This window comes from Castor canadensis, chromosome 1 (assembly GCF_047511655.1).
Source record: "Castor canadensis chromosome 1, mCasCan1.hap1v2, whole genome shotgun sequence".
Taxonomy (NCBI): domain Eukaryota; kingdom Metazoa; phylum Chordata; class Mammalia; order Rodentia; family Castoridae; genus Castor; species Castor canadensis.
In genome coordinates, this window is record NC_133386.1 from 114,686,936 (window position 1) to 114,705,944 (window position 19,009).

The window sequence follows — 19,009 nt, forward strand, 5'->3', positions numbered from 1 at the left end:
GTTGTCTATGGCTGAGTTGAGCAGTTGCAACATATGGCCTGAAACATATGGCCTGAAAAGCAGAAAATACTTTTTAGTTAACATTTTACAGAAAGTTTGCCAATTCTTGGTCTTAACATAAAATGAAGCACACTTTGTATTTAGAAAAGAGAGTCAAATGTATACTTATATATACTTTGAGGTTCTTTAGAAAACATATTTACATCATCATCTTGTATTAAACATCTGTAAGACAATTCTTTATTTATTACCTATGTTTACTGCACTATATGTATTTGGATAATTAATGTTATTGGCTGAAAAGATGGTTAAAGAAGATGGGGGTAAATAGGAATTAGTACCAGTCATAAAGAAATATGTCTGACTGTTTTGGCGTGAGTTTTTAGTCTGGTATTTTGCACGCTTGTCCACATAGACTGTCGACTGTGTTTGCCATCAAAGCTGCAAACGACCTCCTCTTCAAGCAAACCCTTCTAACACAGACAGAATATAGAAAACTATAATGCTCAGATACTACCTTTTTAAACAATGGCAGCAATTACTGGATTTTAGTAAGAAATGCTCACTTTTTATAAACCTCACTTTTTTGGGCTGCTGGATAATCCATGTACTCTCTATAGAATATCACAGTAAAGAATACGACTCTGAAATATCTATACATATGCTTTTGAGATCTAAATTTTGGGGGGTTGATTTTATTTTTATTTTGAGGGACTGGGTCTTGCTCTGTAGCCTTGAACTCACAATCCTCCTGTCTCAGTTTTCTGAGTGCTGTGACCATAGACATGGGCCACTATGCCAGGCTAAATTTCAAGTCACTAAGAATTAGCAAATCATGTCATGGTCTGATCTGAAAGAACAGACATCATCGATACCATAAAACAAACAGAAAAATCAAAATAGTATCAGAAATCCAACTTGCAAAACAGAAGACTAAAGGAAAACCTGTAAAATAAGAACGTTTATGAAAGGAAGACATTTTAGTATTTAACCCTGGCTTCCACAGAAGAAATATGCCGTAAGCAGAGCATTAGAAGAAAATGATTTCACTAACTAGAGAAAAATACTCACTTGCTTTACATTTTCAGCTAAGAAGACAATATAAACACTGCAGAATCCCAGCCGTGTTATCACCAGAAAAAAGTCAACCACACTCCTATAAAGAGAATCCACGAATAAGTGTCAAAAACAACTGGTAAAATGTCAGTGTAGTACTTCTCCTTTGGACTGCTATTTAGCTCCTTGTCGTGGACTACTTTATGATAGGATATAGTTTTTACTTCCTTAAGTAAAGAACATTTAAAATGTTTGCTTCCTGCAAACATCATATATTATGATCAGTATGCCACTAGAATTATAGAGCAAGGAGGAACAGAAATGTTTCTTCCTTTTCCCCCACATCTCCCTAGTTTCATCCTGTTATAGTAAATTTCTTTCCTAATAAACTTTGCTATTGTTTTCACTACAAAACAAAAAAGAATTTAGAGCAAAAGAATGCCCAATTAAATTAAAAAGCCAAGATTTTTACATCACTACCTATTCCTGAAATTCAACAGTTTGAGGACATCTGCTTATAAAACAACATCATAAAAAATACCACACCTCTACATCCCAAGTTCTTTTTCTTGTCAGTGCAGTGTATTTCCCCATCCCGATTCATGGCATTTGCAAATGTGTGACACATGCTTGGTACTGTTCAAACCATTACTAAGGATGTAGAACGGAGAGCAAGAGGGCATGGCTTAAATCAAACCAAGAGATCACTTACTAGTTTTTCTCTGTTCTTATTTTTAGTGAGTGAGCTAGGAAACTCCAGCTATATAAAATACTATACAGGAGTGAGAAAGAAATATCACCAAAGCTATCAGTCAAAGTGACATTATTTGGGATGGCAGTTCTCAAGTTACAACATTTGCCTCCATGTTATCAATACACAGCCACACTTCATTGTTTTGGTCCAGAGACAAGGTGTGACTGCAACCAACGGCATGCATCCATTAAGTGATAATGGTCTCTTGTCTGACCATCAGTGTCAACAAAACCCACAGATAATCCTTCTCACAGGAATTAAAAGGCCCCTGGCCTATCTTCATTCTGCCATAATGCTACCATTCTCTCCCTGGTTCTTCAGAGATATGATTTGTAAGTTACCTTGATACCCTAAAATAAATTCAAGTTTCGTTTCTCTGATGAATTACATTCAAGTATTTTAGTATTCCCTTAACATCTTTCACCTTTGATTTTAGTGTCCTACCCACAATGTTTCCAGCCATTTCTAACTGAAAGCCATTTTCCTTATAGAAGTAAACAAAGCTGCCTCGAATCTGGGGCAGAAGAAAGATGGGGTTTGGGGTTCTGGATTCTGTAGGCAAGACCGAGATTCTTTTCCTAGTGTATATTATTTCCGAGTGTTAGGTTCTGTCTCCTTCCTTCTCCTCAGTATATCAAGAACTCAGGAACCTCATGAACTTATGAACAAACCTAAATTTATGAAAATCACCAGAAAAGCCTTATTTAATCATAAACTACTAACATTGCTCTTTTTCTTCTTTAATTCCTACCACATACATCATCTGTACCACAGTTAGCATTCTGTTGATTATTCGTGCTTTCTTAATTTTCTTAAATCCTGTGTTCACCTGGCATAGAGGTGCCATGTTACCAATAAGAAAGCTATCTAACTAATAAGACAGTAAGATATAAAATACAAACAGACCTCAGAGGTTTTATGAACATATAGCTAAACACCACAATTTTATTTGAAATAATGAGACTGTAACATTTTTCTTGATTTTTTCCTTTCATTTAAAAAATTATTAAACATGATTATCTCATTGGTTGACCAGATGCTTTATAAGTATCATTTTATTTAATCTATTATAAAAATTCTGTGAAATGTAAGTTCATTTCATAGTGAGATACTCAAACCAAAACAATGAATAATTAGACCAAGGCTATTAAACAGAAAGTTGATAGAGTTAAGATTTGAACCCAAGGCTGTCTAACTCTGAAGGCCAGTTATTATATTCCCTCAGCTTTATTTATATCAGATTAGGAAACTTAAAAATTAACAAAATTTCAGCAGCTAGATATTAAAAACTTAGCAAGTGCCTACCTTCCCCAAGCTGCTTGCTTCTGAAGACAACTCCAAGGGCTGGCTTCCATAGCAAGACTCACAGTGTCACTATAACCCAAGGCTGGCTTTTTAAACCTGTCATTTAATCACACACACACACACACACACACACACACACACACACACACACAAGAAAAAGAAAAACATTTAGTTGGTCCACAAAACCACTCCTAAAAAGGGACATCTAATAAATAGAAATTAATGAAAACAGGGCCATGAAGTGATAGATTAGTTTTCAAAATGTGAAGATCTATATACTCCTAAAAACAGGCCTCAAGAAATTATAAATCTTTATCTGTCCTTTTCATCAGAATTTTAATTTTCATCTACTGCTAAAGTTTACCTAGCTACAGAATTCAGAGGAGCTAGTATTTTTGCTTCGATGATTTCGATATTTCAAATACATGAAAAATTGACTAGACTGCTCCTGTTCAAATTATTTTATAATATAACTGCATGAATTTCCATTATATTCTCATGTAAAGTATCTCAATTAATCTTCAAAACAGCACCATGAGGAAGGCATTATTTCACCATTCTTTCTCTCCAACCTTCTTTTTGCAAGTATGCATAGTTATTTAAACATCATAAGTGACATCCTCTTTTTAAGAACATTCAACAATGACAAAAGAGCCAAGACTAGAATTCTGGTCTACTGGAATAGGAGATTTTTTTTTTAATGGTTTGTTGTCCAGTAGAAATGTTTCATGATACAAAAATAAACAAACCCCACACATCAGTACACAGCACCGAAGGCACTGTACCCAAAACTAAACTGCTAATAAATTAAAGACCTTGGGCTATAACTGAAAGTGTACCACTGACTCCATTTCCTCTTTATATCTATTCTGATTTTCCCACTGGTACTAGGCAAAAAAAAAAAAGGCCACCCTATCTCATTAATAAGGTTCACATCATAAGTACTATGAAGATCCCTCGTTTGTGGATTCAATCAAACATATATGAAAAACACTGTATTGGATATATTCAGATTCAGTTTTCATGTCATTACTCCCTAAGTAATACAGCATAACAACTATTTGCATTGCATCTACTGTATCAGGCATTACAAGTAACTAGAGATGATTTGACTTATGAGGAGGAAGTGCTGTGGCACCACGCAAACACTCCACTGCTGAGTGTGAGGGACTTGTGCAGCTGCAGATTTGGTGTCTGTGGAGATGGGACCAATACTCCGAGAATGTCAAGGATGACTAAACAGATGACTACATTTACATCTTATGCAACGCTACCCCACCCCATACTCATTATCTTAGATGTGTCTGCATACAGATGAAAGGAAATACAGCTTCTGGTTGAAAAGCACAGACATATAAGGCTACGATGCTCTAAATAAGCACACAGCTTTAAAATAAATTAGTGATAACGAAATGATGATTTTCTTGTAAGATACTTTGCTGCTATGACTTCAGAACAATGTGGAAGATTAGGCTGGTAAAACAGCACTTTACTGGCACTGTCTATATAATCAGGGCACTAAACACCTGGCCTATGATTATCAATCTGAGAGGAAGTTAATTAAAAGAAAAGCACAAGTTTAAAACTACCTGTGTTATCAGGTAAGATAACTATCAATTAATTTCCGAACATCACGAATTCCCTCAGGGATCTGACCTAAGAATAGTTGCTAGGTAGCAGCTGAAGAAACTTTTCTTGACCAAGAAATTAAAGCTAGGAAGAGCACAGAATTACTAGGCAAAACTGCTTGCCTAGAATCTTTTAGTTCATACTCTTCTCTTCCAACAAATTTCATGTTACTTTGTTTAATCACTGAACTCCTTTCAGGATAAGAACTCATTAATGATAAGGACACATCAGTAAGTTGTGTCTTTCCTACAACTTTGTTCATACCGCTCTTTTGCGTTCTCAATCCCCCTTCTCTCAGGACACGCAGCATGTGACATGCATCCTTGTAGTAACTCTTAGACACTGCATTGTCATTTAAATTATTACTGCTTCCCAACTAGATTGCAAACTCCTTTAAGGTGGAAACTGCAGCTTAATCATCTTTATGTTCCAAGCCTTTCCTGTAGATGATTACAAAATACATACTTAATGAAGACAAAAAGGAGACTGTAAATGCTAATACTTACGAAATACCATGTTGGTCATCAAGTTGGTAGTGCTTCTGAATAGGCAGGAGTGCTTCTTTGTGGTCTTCATCTGAAGTACTATCGAAATTCTGTTCATTTATTAAGGGCCTCATTACAGCCATATCTTTAAAAAAAGAAAAAGACTCCACTATTGTTTTCATGGTTTTTTAGTTAAAACTGGTATAAATGAACTTTAAAATATTAGGAAAAGCTAGGCATTGGTGGCTTGTGCTTGTAATTCCAACTACTTGGGAGGCTGAATTGGGAGGATCAAGGTTCAAGACCAGTTCAGGCTAGTAGTTTGTAAAACCCTATCTCCAAAATAACCAGAGCAAAATGGATTGGAGGCATGGGTCAAGTGGCAGAGTGCTTGCTTTGCAAGTGTGAAGCCCTGGGTTCAAACCCCAGTCCCACCAGGGGAAAAAACAAAGGAAATACTACTTATCTTTACTGTTTCCACCTGAGTAAATTTGGTTGCCTTAACTCTGAGTTTTGATATATTCAAAAAGAAACAACTGGATGTATTCCCCCCTCCTTCCATTACCGTAATACAATACAAAGTAACAACCATTTAAAGTCCTCAATGCAAAAATTTGCCTGCTTTGCCCACATGAGGTCTGTAGCGGATGATCATGAAGTATGGATGGCAGACCCAAGGAAACCATCAAATAGATTTTCATCTCTGGTTAGCTTCAAATCACACTGCATATGTGAACATTTTTAAATACTTGAGCCATTCCAATATTTAAAAATTTTAATATCAAAATTTGTCCTTCTTAAATTCAAATGGCCAAAAAACACATGAAAAAATGCTCACCATCTCTAGCAATAAAGGAAATGCAAATTAAAACCACACTAAGATTCCACCTCACCCCTGTTAGAATAGCCATCATTAGAAACACCACCAACAACAGGTGTGGGTGAGGATGCGAGGGGGCGGGGAGGAACCCTTTTACACTGCTGGTGGGAATGTAAACTAGTACAACCACTCTGAAAAAAAATTTGGAGGCTTCTTAAAATCTAAACATAGATCTGCCACATGATCCAGCAATACCACTCTTGGGGATATACTCAAAAGAATGTGACACAGGTTACTCCCAGAGGCACTTGCACACCCATGTTTATTGCAGCACTATTCACAATAGCCAAGTTATGGAAACAACCAAAATGCCCCACCACTGATGAATGGATTAAGAAAATGTGGTATTTATACACAATGGAATTTTATGCAGCCATGAAGAAGAACGAAATGTTATCGTTCGCAGGTAAATGGATGGAACTGGAGAACAACATCCTGAGTTGTTAGCCTGGTTTGCCTGGCCCAAAAGACCAAAAATCGTATGTTCTCCCTCATATGCGGACATTAGATCAAGGGCAAACACAACAAGGGGATTGGACTTCGATCACATGATAAAGCGATAGCACACTTGGGAGATATGAGGATAGGTAAGACCCCCAAAAAACTAGATAGCATCTGTTGCCCTCAATGCAGAGAAACTAATGCAGATACTTTAAAGTGACAGAGGCCAATAGGAGAAGGGGACCAGGAACTAGAGAAAAAGTTAGCTGGAGAAGAATTTATTTAGAAGGTAACACACATGCACAGGAAAGCAATGCAAGTCAACTCCCTGTATAGCTATCCTTATCCCAACTAGCAAAAACCCTTGGTCCTTCCTATTATTGCTTATACTCTCTCTTCAACAAAGTTAGAGATAAGGGCAAAATAGTTTCTACCTGGTAGCGAGGGGATGGGGGAGGAGAAGAAGGGGGATGGGCGGGGGGGGGGAAAGGGGGAGAAATGACCCAAACATTGTATGCATATATAAATGAAAGAAAAAAATTGTCCTTCTTTCTACCAACTTTTTAGTGTGATTCTGCTACTTTCAGAGAGAAAGACATGTCACCATCATCTTATCCTAGTAAAGTTCACTAAATACCAATTAGAGATAACTGATACGGATTGTAAAGCCCGAAGTGCCGATTTTATATAAAGAAAGTAGTCTGTTTCATCCAGATAAATGTAGTACATGTAATAAGCCTGCATAAAACCTGCAAAGTACAGAATAACTAAATAACCTCTTCATTTTGGAATTTCAAGTCTATGTTAAACAAAATTTGCAAGAATAGTACAAAAATATCATGCATTCTCTACAGACTTACTAATTTTCAACACTTCCACATTTATTTTTCCTCTCTCTAATACAAACTACTTTTTGTGAACCCATGTCTCACCACCTCACTCTATCAGGAGTATGTACTTCCCAAGGATAAGAAAGTTCTCTTGAAAATTCACATTATAGTTATCAAATTCAATTCATGCAATTCTTTATTACACCTATATTTCATAGTATACTTTCATCAACTACACTAATAAAGTCTTAGCAATGTTTCTTTTTCTTTCCTTCATCCAGGACTGCCTACCTACTGCATTTAATAGAGTTGTTCCACTGGTTATGTTTGCTGTTATATATTTTTGGGGGATTGGAGGGACATAGGGTTTCACTGTGTAGCCCACGCTGGCCTCGAACTCACAATCTTTTTGCCTCACCCTCCCTAGTGCTGGAATTAAGTCATGCACCACCATGCCTGGCTACCATTTTATCTCTTATGATCCCTTCATCCTCCACTTTCACTTCTATTTTTTCTCGTGTTGGACAGTTTTAAATGTTATCTTCTGACTTCCATCTGCTACCTTGGTGGTAGTGTAATAATGATGATTTTATCCCATTTTCTTCCATCCACCCCCTTATCTCTCATTTGTTAGTTGTATTCTTTGTACTTTGGCAACACAAATGATACTTTACATTCTGATCTTCCAATCACATTTTAGAGTTAGGTCTACAATGAGTATCAACACTCATTGTCAGTTCTCTGCCAAAGTTTCCTAATCTTCCTGTGGCTGAAGAGGTTCACCCTCCTGTGAGTGACTCCGTGGGACCCACCAAAACATAAACTGATGAACCGCACTCCCGGTTCTGAGCCAGGAGGCTTGGTGGTCCTGAGGCACACATTTTTCACAAGGTTCTGGGTGATGCTGATGTTACCGGTCTGGGAAACACACGTTGAGAACCACAGCTATGGCAGATCCTTGGGAAGGGCTGAGTTTTTGTGTGTTTCATGTTTTTCTAGCGCCAGGATGCATGAAGAAAAACTAGATATAAAACCTCCTACCTCTGAGTTTCTTAAAAATGCTGCTGCACTTTTGCCTTTTGTTTTTTTGTTTTGTTTTGTTTAATCATCAGGTGTAGATTATGCAAAGGGGTTTCGTTGTGATATTTCCAGACATACATATAATTTGACTACAGTCACCCACTGTTACTTTTATCCTCCCGTCCCCTACATTTTTTTTATCATATTTGCCTTGCTTTTTATCAACTTCTCGTACAGACCAGTCTAATTTTTTCAGCCATTAAGTAATTTTTCTTTTTGTAGGAGGCCCTAATGATTTTTATTTTGAAAGTCTAAATAGCTTTGCTATACCGTCTTGGAGTGGATCATTCTGAGCCAGTTTTTCCAGGGACAGCCCAGAGTGGGACCCCAGCCTGCTCCATCCTGACATGAGTTCATCTCATTCGGGAGACTTCACTGCGCTTCCCCGTCTCCTGCCCCTCTCCTCCTCTCCAGAGACCCTGAAGCCTCCCTGTGCACTCTCCAAGCTCACAGCAGCAGCAGGAACTCTACCATATGTGCTGTTGCTCTCTCTACTCAGTGCTTCCGTGTGTGCCAAATCCTTGGTCTCCTAGTAATGCTAACAGTAATTGCACGGATGGTTTTTCGGTAGTACCAGGGTTTGAATTTAGGGCTTTCCATCTACTGGACAGGTGCTCTACCATTTCAGTCACATCCCGACCTTTTTTTTGCTGTATTTCTCAGATAGGGTCTCACATTTTTGCCCAGGGCCAGCCTCAAACCGTGATCCTACTTTCAGTCTCCTACCTAACTGGTATTACATGTGTATACCACAATGCTTAGCTTTTGATTGAGATGGGGGTCTAGATAACTTTTTACCCAGGTTGGCCTCAAACTGCAATCCTCCCTATCTCTGCCTCTAAGCAGCTGGGATTACAGGCACGAGCCACCATACCCAGCTCAAAATAGTTAATTCTTACATAATTTCTTCCTCTAATGCTATAATACATAGAAAGTAGAATTCAATAAATTATCAAAATGTCCAAATTCCTGATATCCAAATGAGGATTTTTCTATTATTTATTCAAAGTCCCCAACTTTCACTTTTGGGTGGTCTTTCTAGATCTTTCATCTTCAGGACATTCTCAGTAGGTTATTTTGTAGAAATTCCTGCCTTCTTGTTCTCCAGTACTGAAGACAGCACAGACACACCTGCACACAGTGGACACTAAGTGTTTCCCACATCACGTCTACTGTGATATCTACTCCAGAAAGGTCTGAGTACAATTATGCCCACCTTTTGCTTAAACAGACCCTGCATCCTCTTCTGTTATATTCTAGAAGAGCAATTTTACTCTTTATTTTGTAAAATTACCACCTTAGTTTGCTAGGGTTGCTTTGATAAAAGTACTGCCAAATGGGTACCTTAAACAACAGAAATTTATTGTCTCAAAATCCTAGATGCTTTAATGTGAAATACAAGTATTGGGAGGGTTGGTTCCTTCAGAGCACTGGGAAGGCTCTGTCCCAGGCCTGTCCTTGCCTTGTAGAGGTCATCCACATGTTCATGTGGCAGTCCCCCTACAATTGTGTCTGTCCAAATCGCCCTTTGTCAGGACACCAAGCATAATGAAACAGAGCTCCAGTATGGCTTCATCTTAACTAACTATATTTGCAAAGACTGTATTTCCAAACAAAGGCTCATCCTGAGGTACTGGGGGTAATACTTCAAGTCCACCATTATTGTGTTTTAAGCAGAAAGATTTTATTATTTTCATTCCTAAATGTACTCCATTGCCCTTGGTAGCGCTTGAGTTCACTGATTTTGATCAACTTAGCGTATCCACACTGGCACAGTAGGTAAACTGTCCTCTATCTCTTATACAACATATTGTGTTCTACTCACCCTATTGTCCATAATCCCTCAGCTGAAAAATTCTGGACTTTGGAAAAGTAATAGTATTACAGGGACCATGCATTACACAGCACCTCTAGCACTGAGGTACTCTGGTTGACATGAGGCCTAATTACTTAACAAAGTCTTTGTATTAATCCCCTCACGGATACGTTGTTCACAAACATTTGCACCCACTCCTTTTCACTGTGCTGACTGCTTCCCTTGCTGTGCAGAAGCTTTTCTGTCACATACAGTTCCACTTCTTTATTTTTGCATTTATTACCTAAGTTTTTTGTGTGACATCGAAAAACCCTCTGGAAAGGCCCATTTCAAGCAGCTTTCCCCTCTTTTCTTCTAGGAATTTTGCTGTTTGGGGTTTTACATTTAAGTCTTCAATACACTGAGTTGATTTTTATGTACACTTACATATGCACTGTAGCATAATTTTCAATAGCCAAGATATAGAAACAACCTAAGTGCCTATCATCAGGAAAGGAGATAAAGAAGTTCTGGTATACATGTTCAACACAATACTGGTCAACCTTTAAAAAGGAAATCCCAGGCTAGGGATGTAGCTCAGTAAAAGGGCACTTGCCTCGCATGTGCGAGGCTCTGGTTCAATCCCTAGCAACAGTTACTGCAACTTGCAACCACATGGACGAAACTGGAAGGCACTATGCTAAATGAAAAGTGCTTCATGACCTCATTCGTATATGAAATCTAAAAAAAAAAAAAAAAAAAAAAAACTTGTACTCATGGAAACAAAGAATAGAGTGGGTTACCCAGAAGGATGGGAATGAGGGGAGTGAAAGAGGAATACAGAGACTTAGGTCAAATGGCACAAAGTTGTAGTTAAGTAGAATGAGTAAGTCCGGAGCTCTAATATACAATACGACACCCACAGTTGATAATATCAAATTGGATACTGGATATTTGCTACAACAGGTTTCAGGTGTTCTCATGACAAAAGCAAAGAAATGAAGTAATTAAGGTGCTAGATACGCTAAATTGTTCGGCTTCAGTAAACATTTCAATATGTACATGTGTATCAAAATGCTACCTTAACGATATTTAACAAAAATCTGAATTACAAAAGAATCCTATGAAAAGCTGTATTTTCCACCAGATGGAATAAAGGTATCTATACACAAATCACCAAAGAGCAAAGCCTTTTTGATCCCAAAACAAAACTTTCCCTTGTGAGGAGAAAAGGTTTCAGTGAAACTTCACTATGAGCAGAAGCCAGGTACACAGTATCAATTTTTTCTACCACGCTAATCACCTCAGAGAGATTTGCTAAGGTGAGCATCAGGGGGCTGTGAATGTCTTAGATCATGCAACTTCACAGAAAAAATAAGTATGAGGCAAAGAGCTCCATAAATACCTAGATGAAGTCTTGCAACAGTTGACAAATCCTTAATAACAAGCCTTTTGTTCCTTTGAAAGTGGTCAAAGATAATGAATCACTGAATTCTGTGCCAAGATGATGAACAGCAAGTTCATATCATCTTATTTAAAGCAGGGGAAAAAGATGCTTAAAAAGGTTCCTACTGAGAACTCTAGAAAGCATTCTGTTGCAGCATTTTTAAAACCACTTTCCAAAATTGGGTACCTTCATTTCATGCATTACATGTGCACCTCCACTTCAGTTGTTCTGAAAAAGAATGTCACCCCAGTTGGTTTGTTATATTAAACGCATTTCTCTCATATTTGATCTCTCCATATGTCATTTTATGTCAAAGTAACATATTTCTTTGTTTTTATTTTACTGGATGAATAGTTTTCAAATGATGCATATTTTTGGTGATATAGGCTATTTTGCAATTTATCCTGGGTCACAAATACATTCGTATGTTTAGGAATGGAGGATGTATTTTAAATCTGAAACTAGCAAACTATAGCCCTAGGGCCAAATTTGGCTTGACTGTTTAGAAAATGTTTATTGACACACGGCTACATTCATTTACTTACATGTTATCTATGGTTGTTTTAATAATAAAAGATGGACATGATAGCCAAGATTCAATAGCCCACAATGCCTATGATACAGGAGACCCCCACCTGTGGATTCAATTTCTGTGGTTTCAGTTACCTGCAGACAATTGACCTCTAAAAATATTAAATGGAAAATTCTACAAACAATTCCTAAGTTTTAAATCGCATGCCATTCTGAATAGTGTGCCATCCAGCTCCATCCTGCCCAGGATGTGAATCACCCTTGTCCAGCACATCCACACTGTTTCCTATCTCCCTGTTCATCATTTATGAGCTGTCTAGATTACCACATCAACCACAGATGTTATCACAGTGATTATGAGCAAGTAAAGAGCAAGAATAATGATGCAGGCAACCAGGATATGCCAAAGACAAGTGTTCTTTAAACAGAAAAGTAAAAGTACAGTAATATATTTTGAGAAACATAACTCTGATTACAGTAATTTTACTATAACTGGAGCATTAGCTATTATTGTCTCACTGTACCTAATTTACAAATTAAACATCATCACAGGTATGAATGGACAGGAAAAATCTTATCCAGTTTCAGGCATCCCATTAATCTCGGAGTCTATCTTCATTAAACAAAGTTCATGGGAGGTCACTCTTTTTGTACTGGGCACAAGCAGAACAGACCAAACCAGAATGTCGTCTGCATGCTACTTGCCACATAATCAGTTATCAAACTCTCTATGAAACAGGCCAGTTTTCAAAAAAGAAAAAAGGACAGGAGATTGGTAGCAGTCAATCAGAGGGGCCGAATTTACCTGAGCCAGTATCATGAGAAAGTCCCATTTATTTTTACCTTAGAAGGAAAGGAACGTTGAAAGAAGGTTCTACATTTCTACTTTCTTCAGACATTTTCTACGTATACAGCCTAAATCCTCTGCTCAGCTTATGGGAGCATTCATTCTATTTTATAGAATGAGAAAGCCACCTAGATATGTAGACTGTTAAAATTGGCCTGAGGCTGCCTCCCTACCTCGAGTCTCAATCTACCTAAGTCTGCAATCAGACTTAGTACCTAAGAAAGCCTAATGTAGGAATTCGTTTTGCAACAACAAAAAAGCTAAGTGTTACCTAGTCACAGGCTGTTCAATGATTGTACAAATAAGGCAAGCTCAGAGTTGTTTCTGGATCTTACTGCTACCTTTTGCCTCCCAAGGCACTGCAGATCTCTCTGAACTCATTCTAGTTGTGTGGGCTGCCTGTTTCTAAATTATCCTTTGTTCAAATAAACTTTGTTTACTTTAATTTCTCAAAAGTTTTTCTTTTTACAAAACTAAGTTTGTTGTAATTTTGTCTTTTACTTTTTACAGAAAATACATTTGACCCCTAATACAGAGGCACAACATCTATGTTAACGTATTTTTTCCCTGCATCTACTGGTAAAGTAATGATTAACGTAACACTAAATGAAACTGTACTCTGTAGGCTAATGCTCATATTATAACCTATTACTATACTTTATTAATCCTTTTAATTCTTAAAAATAAGAATAGTCATTAGAACATACTTCAATTTCATAAAAAGATGTGCTACACATAAAAACTACAAGGAGAGCAGAACAATACAATCAAATATTTATAATGGTTAACTAAAAGAATATGAAATTACTACAAGAATCAGTTTAAGTGTTTCTCTTCAGATTTATGTTCACCAACAGGAAATACTGACATGTGGTGGAAAAAATGCTAATAGGTTAAGCCATAAAAATATATGTACTTGGAGAATTAGCTAGGGGGTGCTTCCAAAATAATCACTGAAATACTTCAACTGAATGCTTTTTTATAGAAATTGAAATGGTTTCAGTAAACATAACATTATAAATCTCAAAATTACACGGTTGCTATTTCAAAGCCCTACAACTTGTTAAAGAAAAATGAGAATTATACTGGAATCACTATCAAATTAGTCAGAATTTCAAAAATTAGGATCACTAATGCAATGCAGTTATGAGAGCGCTTCAGTAACAATGGGGATCAGTATACATTTACTAAGCATTACCTTTATATGTAAGTAAAATGTTTATTGGTATGAATGTTTATTGTTAATTACTGCTTATTTAAGTTCCATTTCTCTACATTCAGATCGCCTTGAAATTCAGAAAGACTGTCTTATGCCTCTCTATAAATTCCTTGTTAATTAGTACATGACTAATATGTTCAAAATTCTCAGATACTACATGAAATTTACTGGAGAGTTCTATGTGGAACATTTAAGTATGAAATTATCATAAAATACTGAATATGCAAATTAAATTATTACAAATGCGGAGACTCATGCATCTAATCCTGAAGAAAATATAAAATAATTTCTAACATTATCCTGTATGGAGATCAGTTAAGCGAGTATGTAAGCAGAGGAACATTCTTTTCTATCTTGCAGAGAAAGAAACTGGTATCATCCAACAACCAACTCTTAGAGGACTCTCTCCCACTGCAGCCACCTTCTCCAGCCCATTGTGCTTTAGTTTATTTTTCATATGGGATTTTGCCCAGGGCTAGCTTTGGACCACAATCTTCCTACCTTTACTGCCTGAGTAGCTGGCATTACAGATGTGACAACCACCTCCCCTTCCCGTTTGTTCTTTAAGATATGGTCTTCCTAAAACTTCTTTGCCTGGATTGGCCAAAAACCTTCATCCTCTGTCTCTGCCTCCTGAGTAGCTGGGATCACAGGCATGCACCACCATGCCCAGTCCTAGTATTGTACTATATACTATTACTACTTACTCCTTGGAGATGATTTGGAGTAATGCTATTTATTTGATATGCTATAATGTGGGAAAGGTAAAGAGGTGGAAAGGAGGGGAGGAGAGAGAGAGGAGGAGAAGGAAAGAGAGACGTTGAGAGAGAGACAAACAAAATCCAGGAGAGTAATGAATGGAATCTAAGTTTTTCAAGGAAACTAAAAATTTTAGGAGTTTAAATTCTCAAAAAAAATACTTACAATTTTCAGTATTTTGAAATACTTCACAAAATGAATTGGAAAAAATTCATCATTTTAAAGCACTACTTACAGGGTACTGAAATCAGTAACTTTAAAAAAATTACTTTTCTATAAACATTTCTCTTGCAAGTTCTACTTCTTCACTCCAAACAGTCATATCACTGTTAGTTTTCTGTGTAACAAAATCATTAGTTTGCTATCAGCCACTTCAGGAAATAGTGATTCAAAACCTAAAAATGAAATACTTTGCTTTTTAGAAAGACACATACTTCATAAAAATAACCTTAGAAAATTAAGGACTCAGTTAAATTATTGTACTAAGTCATTTTTACAAACGCACATTATATTTGAAAAGTAAAATGAACTCAGTTTTGTTGACTTCTGGTTTTGTTGGATGAGCTGAAACGGCAGTGTGCCAACAATTCTGAAGAATAAGCAGTGTTACATGTTATTGCTGTTAACATAATTTTCAAATAAATTATCATTTTTCTTTGTACGATACATTAGCTCATGAGATTATAGCTATCATAACCATCTAGGAGTAGAAATGACAAGTTCTAGGGAAAAGGGTACTACAAATTCTACTATTCCTACCTAACTGCAGCATGAGGTCAGATGTCAGGGGACATCCGAAAGCCTTTATCTCTAACATGCAATCATTTTGAGCCAGACGCATTAAATATTAAGGCACAGAGCATTAGGATTACTACAGAGCACTTTACTTGGCAGATGAAAAATTAGTATTACCTACCACATGTTCAATGTCTCCATGCGGAAAGTGTGACATACCTCTTCATAGCAATTCTGGACATATTGGATTGCACACTCAACTCTGGCACTTTCAAATAAATTTGGTAGGCAGAGGAGGACCAAAAAAACCAAGAAGACTGAGAAAGAATTATTTAAGGTATAAAGACAGGGAAAGTCAACTGGGTCCCAATGTCAGGTCATCTAATAAAATCATAGTAACTATGAGGGATTATTGTTCCTAATAAAATGTCTTTGATCAAAAACTCTACCTGAAACTATATAGTGCAATTCCTAGTTACAAAATTTAAACAAAACGCGCCTGGCGCTGGTGGCTCATGTCTGCAGTCCTAGCTACTCGGGAGGCAGAGATAAACGAGCATGGGGAAATAGTTCCAGAGAACTTACCTCGAAAATACCCAGCACAAAACAAAACTAAAAAGGGGCTGGTGAATAGGCTCAAGTTGTAGGCTCTCAGTTCAAACCTACAATCAAAAAAAAAAAAAAAAAAAAAAAAACCAAAGCAAAACTCAAAAAAAAAGCACTCCCCCCAAACCACTAGAAATTGTTTTAAAAAATTGAAATATTTATTATGCTTCCCTTTTAGTTTACTAAAGCTGAACAATTTCAGAGACTTTAAAATTTGTTAATGGCTTCAGAAGTTGGCTGGAATTAAGTCCATATACAAATTATAATAGCCATTTTCAAAAGGGAAAAACAGGAAACTTAAATTTCCAGTAATACGGGAATAATCTGTCTACATTTGGAATAGTTATTAAGGGACATATTTTTGAAGAATTGTTTAATCATCCAAAAGAGATTATAACCTAAAGTTAAGTAAAAGAAATTATGTGGCAAATAATGAACAACTTGGACAATGATAAGTTTTTAAAAGCTGTCGATATTGCGATTTGGCTTTTTTTGGTTTGTTTTTTACTTTTATAGGGAAAGTAATGTGCTTATCATAATCAAGAAGTAATATAACATGAATAAAAACATAATGCTGTTAATAATTTACCTGAAATTCATTCACATACTGTGTCATCACAAATTCACGTCTTTCAGCTGATAAAGGTTCTGCTAGAACACTGGGTAAAGTTTTATGAATCTGGTTTTTCTTCTGGGAAGCAGTCCCATTGAGGTGACTATGTTTCCAGGATGCTGGAATCTCTGATCCTGAGAGCTAAATAGTCCCACAGTTTCATCAGGCCACAACTGTTTGACAGCCTCAAGAGGAAGAGCAAAATTGATCATTTTCTTCCTAACAGGCAAGTGCACTGGTAGCTTGAAAGGATGCTCTTCTTACAATTAGATATTTTAAAATCTAACATCTGTATCTTTGAAATCTGCTTTCTTGTGTGAAATAAATTAGTTTCATGTTGTTTCCAAAAACTAGGTGTTTAGAACAACCAGTTGTTGGCTCAAGGAAAGTCCATTACTGGGGAAGTTAATACAGTACTTATAGATACACAGAATATGTGATAGTCATTAAAAAAAAATGTAAAAAAACTTTATGAAGTTCAGAATACAGTACATTAAAAAAAACAAACAAAAAAACAAAACAAAACAAAACAAAACCCTGGGCCAGGAGCAATGGTTCATGTCTGTAATCCCAGCTACTTAGGAGATGGCAACTGGGACGATAGCAGGCAAAAATTTCTCAAGATCCCATCTCAACCAATAGAAGTTGGGTGTAGTGGTGGTCGTGTATTTCCCAGCTACGTATGAAGCATAAAAAGAAGGACCGTGATACAGATAGGCCTGGCATAAATGTGAGACCCTATTCTAAAATAAATAAAGCAAAAAGGGCTGCGAGGGGGGTGGTTCAAGTGGTAGAACACCTGCTTAAGAACCCAAGACCCTGAATTCAAACCCTAGTAAAGCAACCACAAACCCACCTCAGAAAAGAAAAGTCAAAGAACAGCATGTATTACTGTAATTGCTTTCCATCTTTTCTTTGTAGTCGAGGCTGGCCTCAAACTCAAAATCCTCCTGTCTCAGCCTCCCAAGTTCTGGGATTACAGACATGTACCACTGTACTCAGTGCTTAAAAATGTGGAACAGTCCATATTACTTTATTTAGATAACAATTTAAAAATATCCTAATTTATAAAAAAAAATTCAAAAAGATCCAGAGAAGAATAAAGTAGAAAATTAAACTTATAAGTACTCAGATATAGGTTTAGTTTAGAGAAAGCAAGGACATTACTTGACAATAAAATACTTATTTAATGTCATGCCACAGTTGAGTAAAAATGGCCATGTCCACATAGTCCTCATCACTAGCTCAGTGCCACCATATTCCTCTTCTACATACAGTACCATCCATCACCCTCAGTCATGCAATTCTTTCCCCACTGAATCTAGACACTGTCTCAAAATGCTCAACAAAACCCTTAGCCAACGCTTTTCAAAGGTTGAAGTACTTAGGAATCATCTGGGATCTTGTTAAACTGTAAATCCCCATTTAGTAAGTCTGCAGTGAGGGTCAAGATTTTACATTTAGAACGAGTTCCTACATGATTACTGATACAGAGCATGTGAGTAACAAAGGTAGTCACAATGCCAGACTGCAATGTGTCTTAAGGTGAAATCTGTGTCTGAACGAGATGAATTTAAAAAATTATTCAGGACTTGTTAGTTTTCTCTTTAGAGAAAACAAATGTTCCACATTCATAGTGGATGTGATCACATTTCACATGCTTCCTGCTCATTTCAGATTTCTCTCGTGAAAGGCCTGTTCCTATCCTGTTTGCTTTTTGGGTTTCTACTGGGTTGTCTCTTTCCCGGCTGTCTATAGAATTTCTTTATATTCAGGATACTGACCCCTTACATACTCTGGAGGGCAAATGTTTCACTTAAGATAAATGGTTAGTATGCAGGTGATGTAAGTAGGGGAATAAGTTGAAGATGCTGTTATAAAAGAAAAGCGGGGAAAATGGAAGGCTTTGAACATTCAAGTGAAATTAAATTTCTTTGTAGTAGTATTTTCAAGCAAAAAAGGTTCCATGTGCAATACCTTTGGGAAGTGTTAGGTGA

The 19,009-nt window shown here is 36.8% G+C and overlaps 1 protein-coding gene across 5 annotated transcripts in view; it reads right to left on the bottom strand.

Annotated features, from left to right (window-relative positions):
• LOC141422477 (neutral amino acid uniporter 4-like) overlaps window positions 1–19,009 on the bottom strand; it is a 449,783-nt gene that overhangs the window by 16,476 nt on the left and 414,298 nt on the right. For all 5 annotated transcript variants that reach the window (XM_074072420.1, XM_074070219.1, XM_074072191.1 and 2 more), the window contains exons 2-4: window positions 5,251–5,374; window positions 3,116–3,211; window positions 1,072–1,156 (exon numbers count right to left, since the gene is read on the bottom strand). In XM_074072420.1, the coding sequence (XP_073928521.1) occupies window positions 1,072–1,156; window positions 3,116–3,211; window positions 5,251–5,372 (303 nt within the window). In that variant the 5' untranslated portion in view covers window positions 5,373–5,374. The remainder of the gene's footprint in view (window positions 1–1,071; window positions 1,157–3,115; window positions 3,212–5,250; window positions 5,375–19,009) is intronic.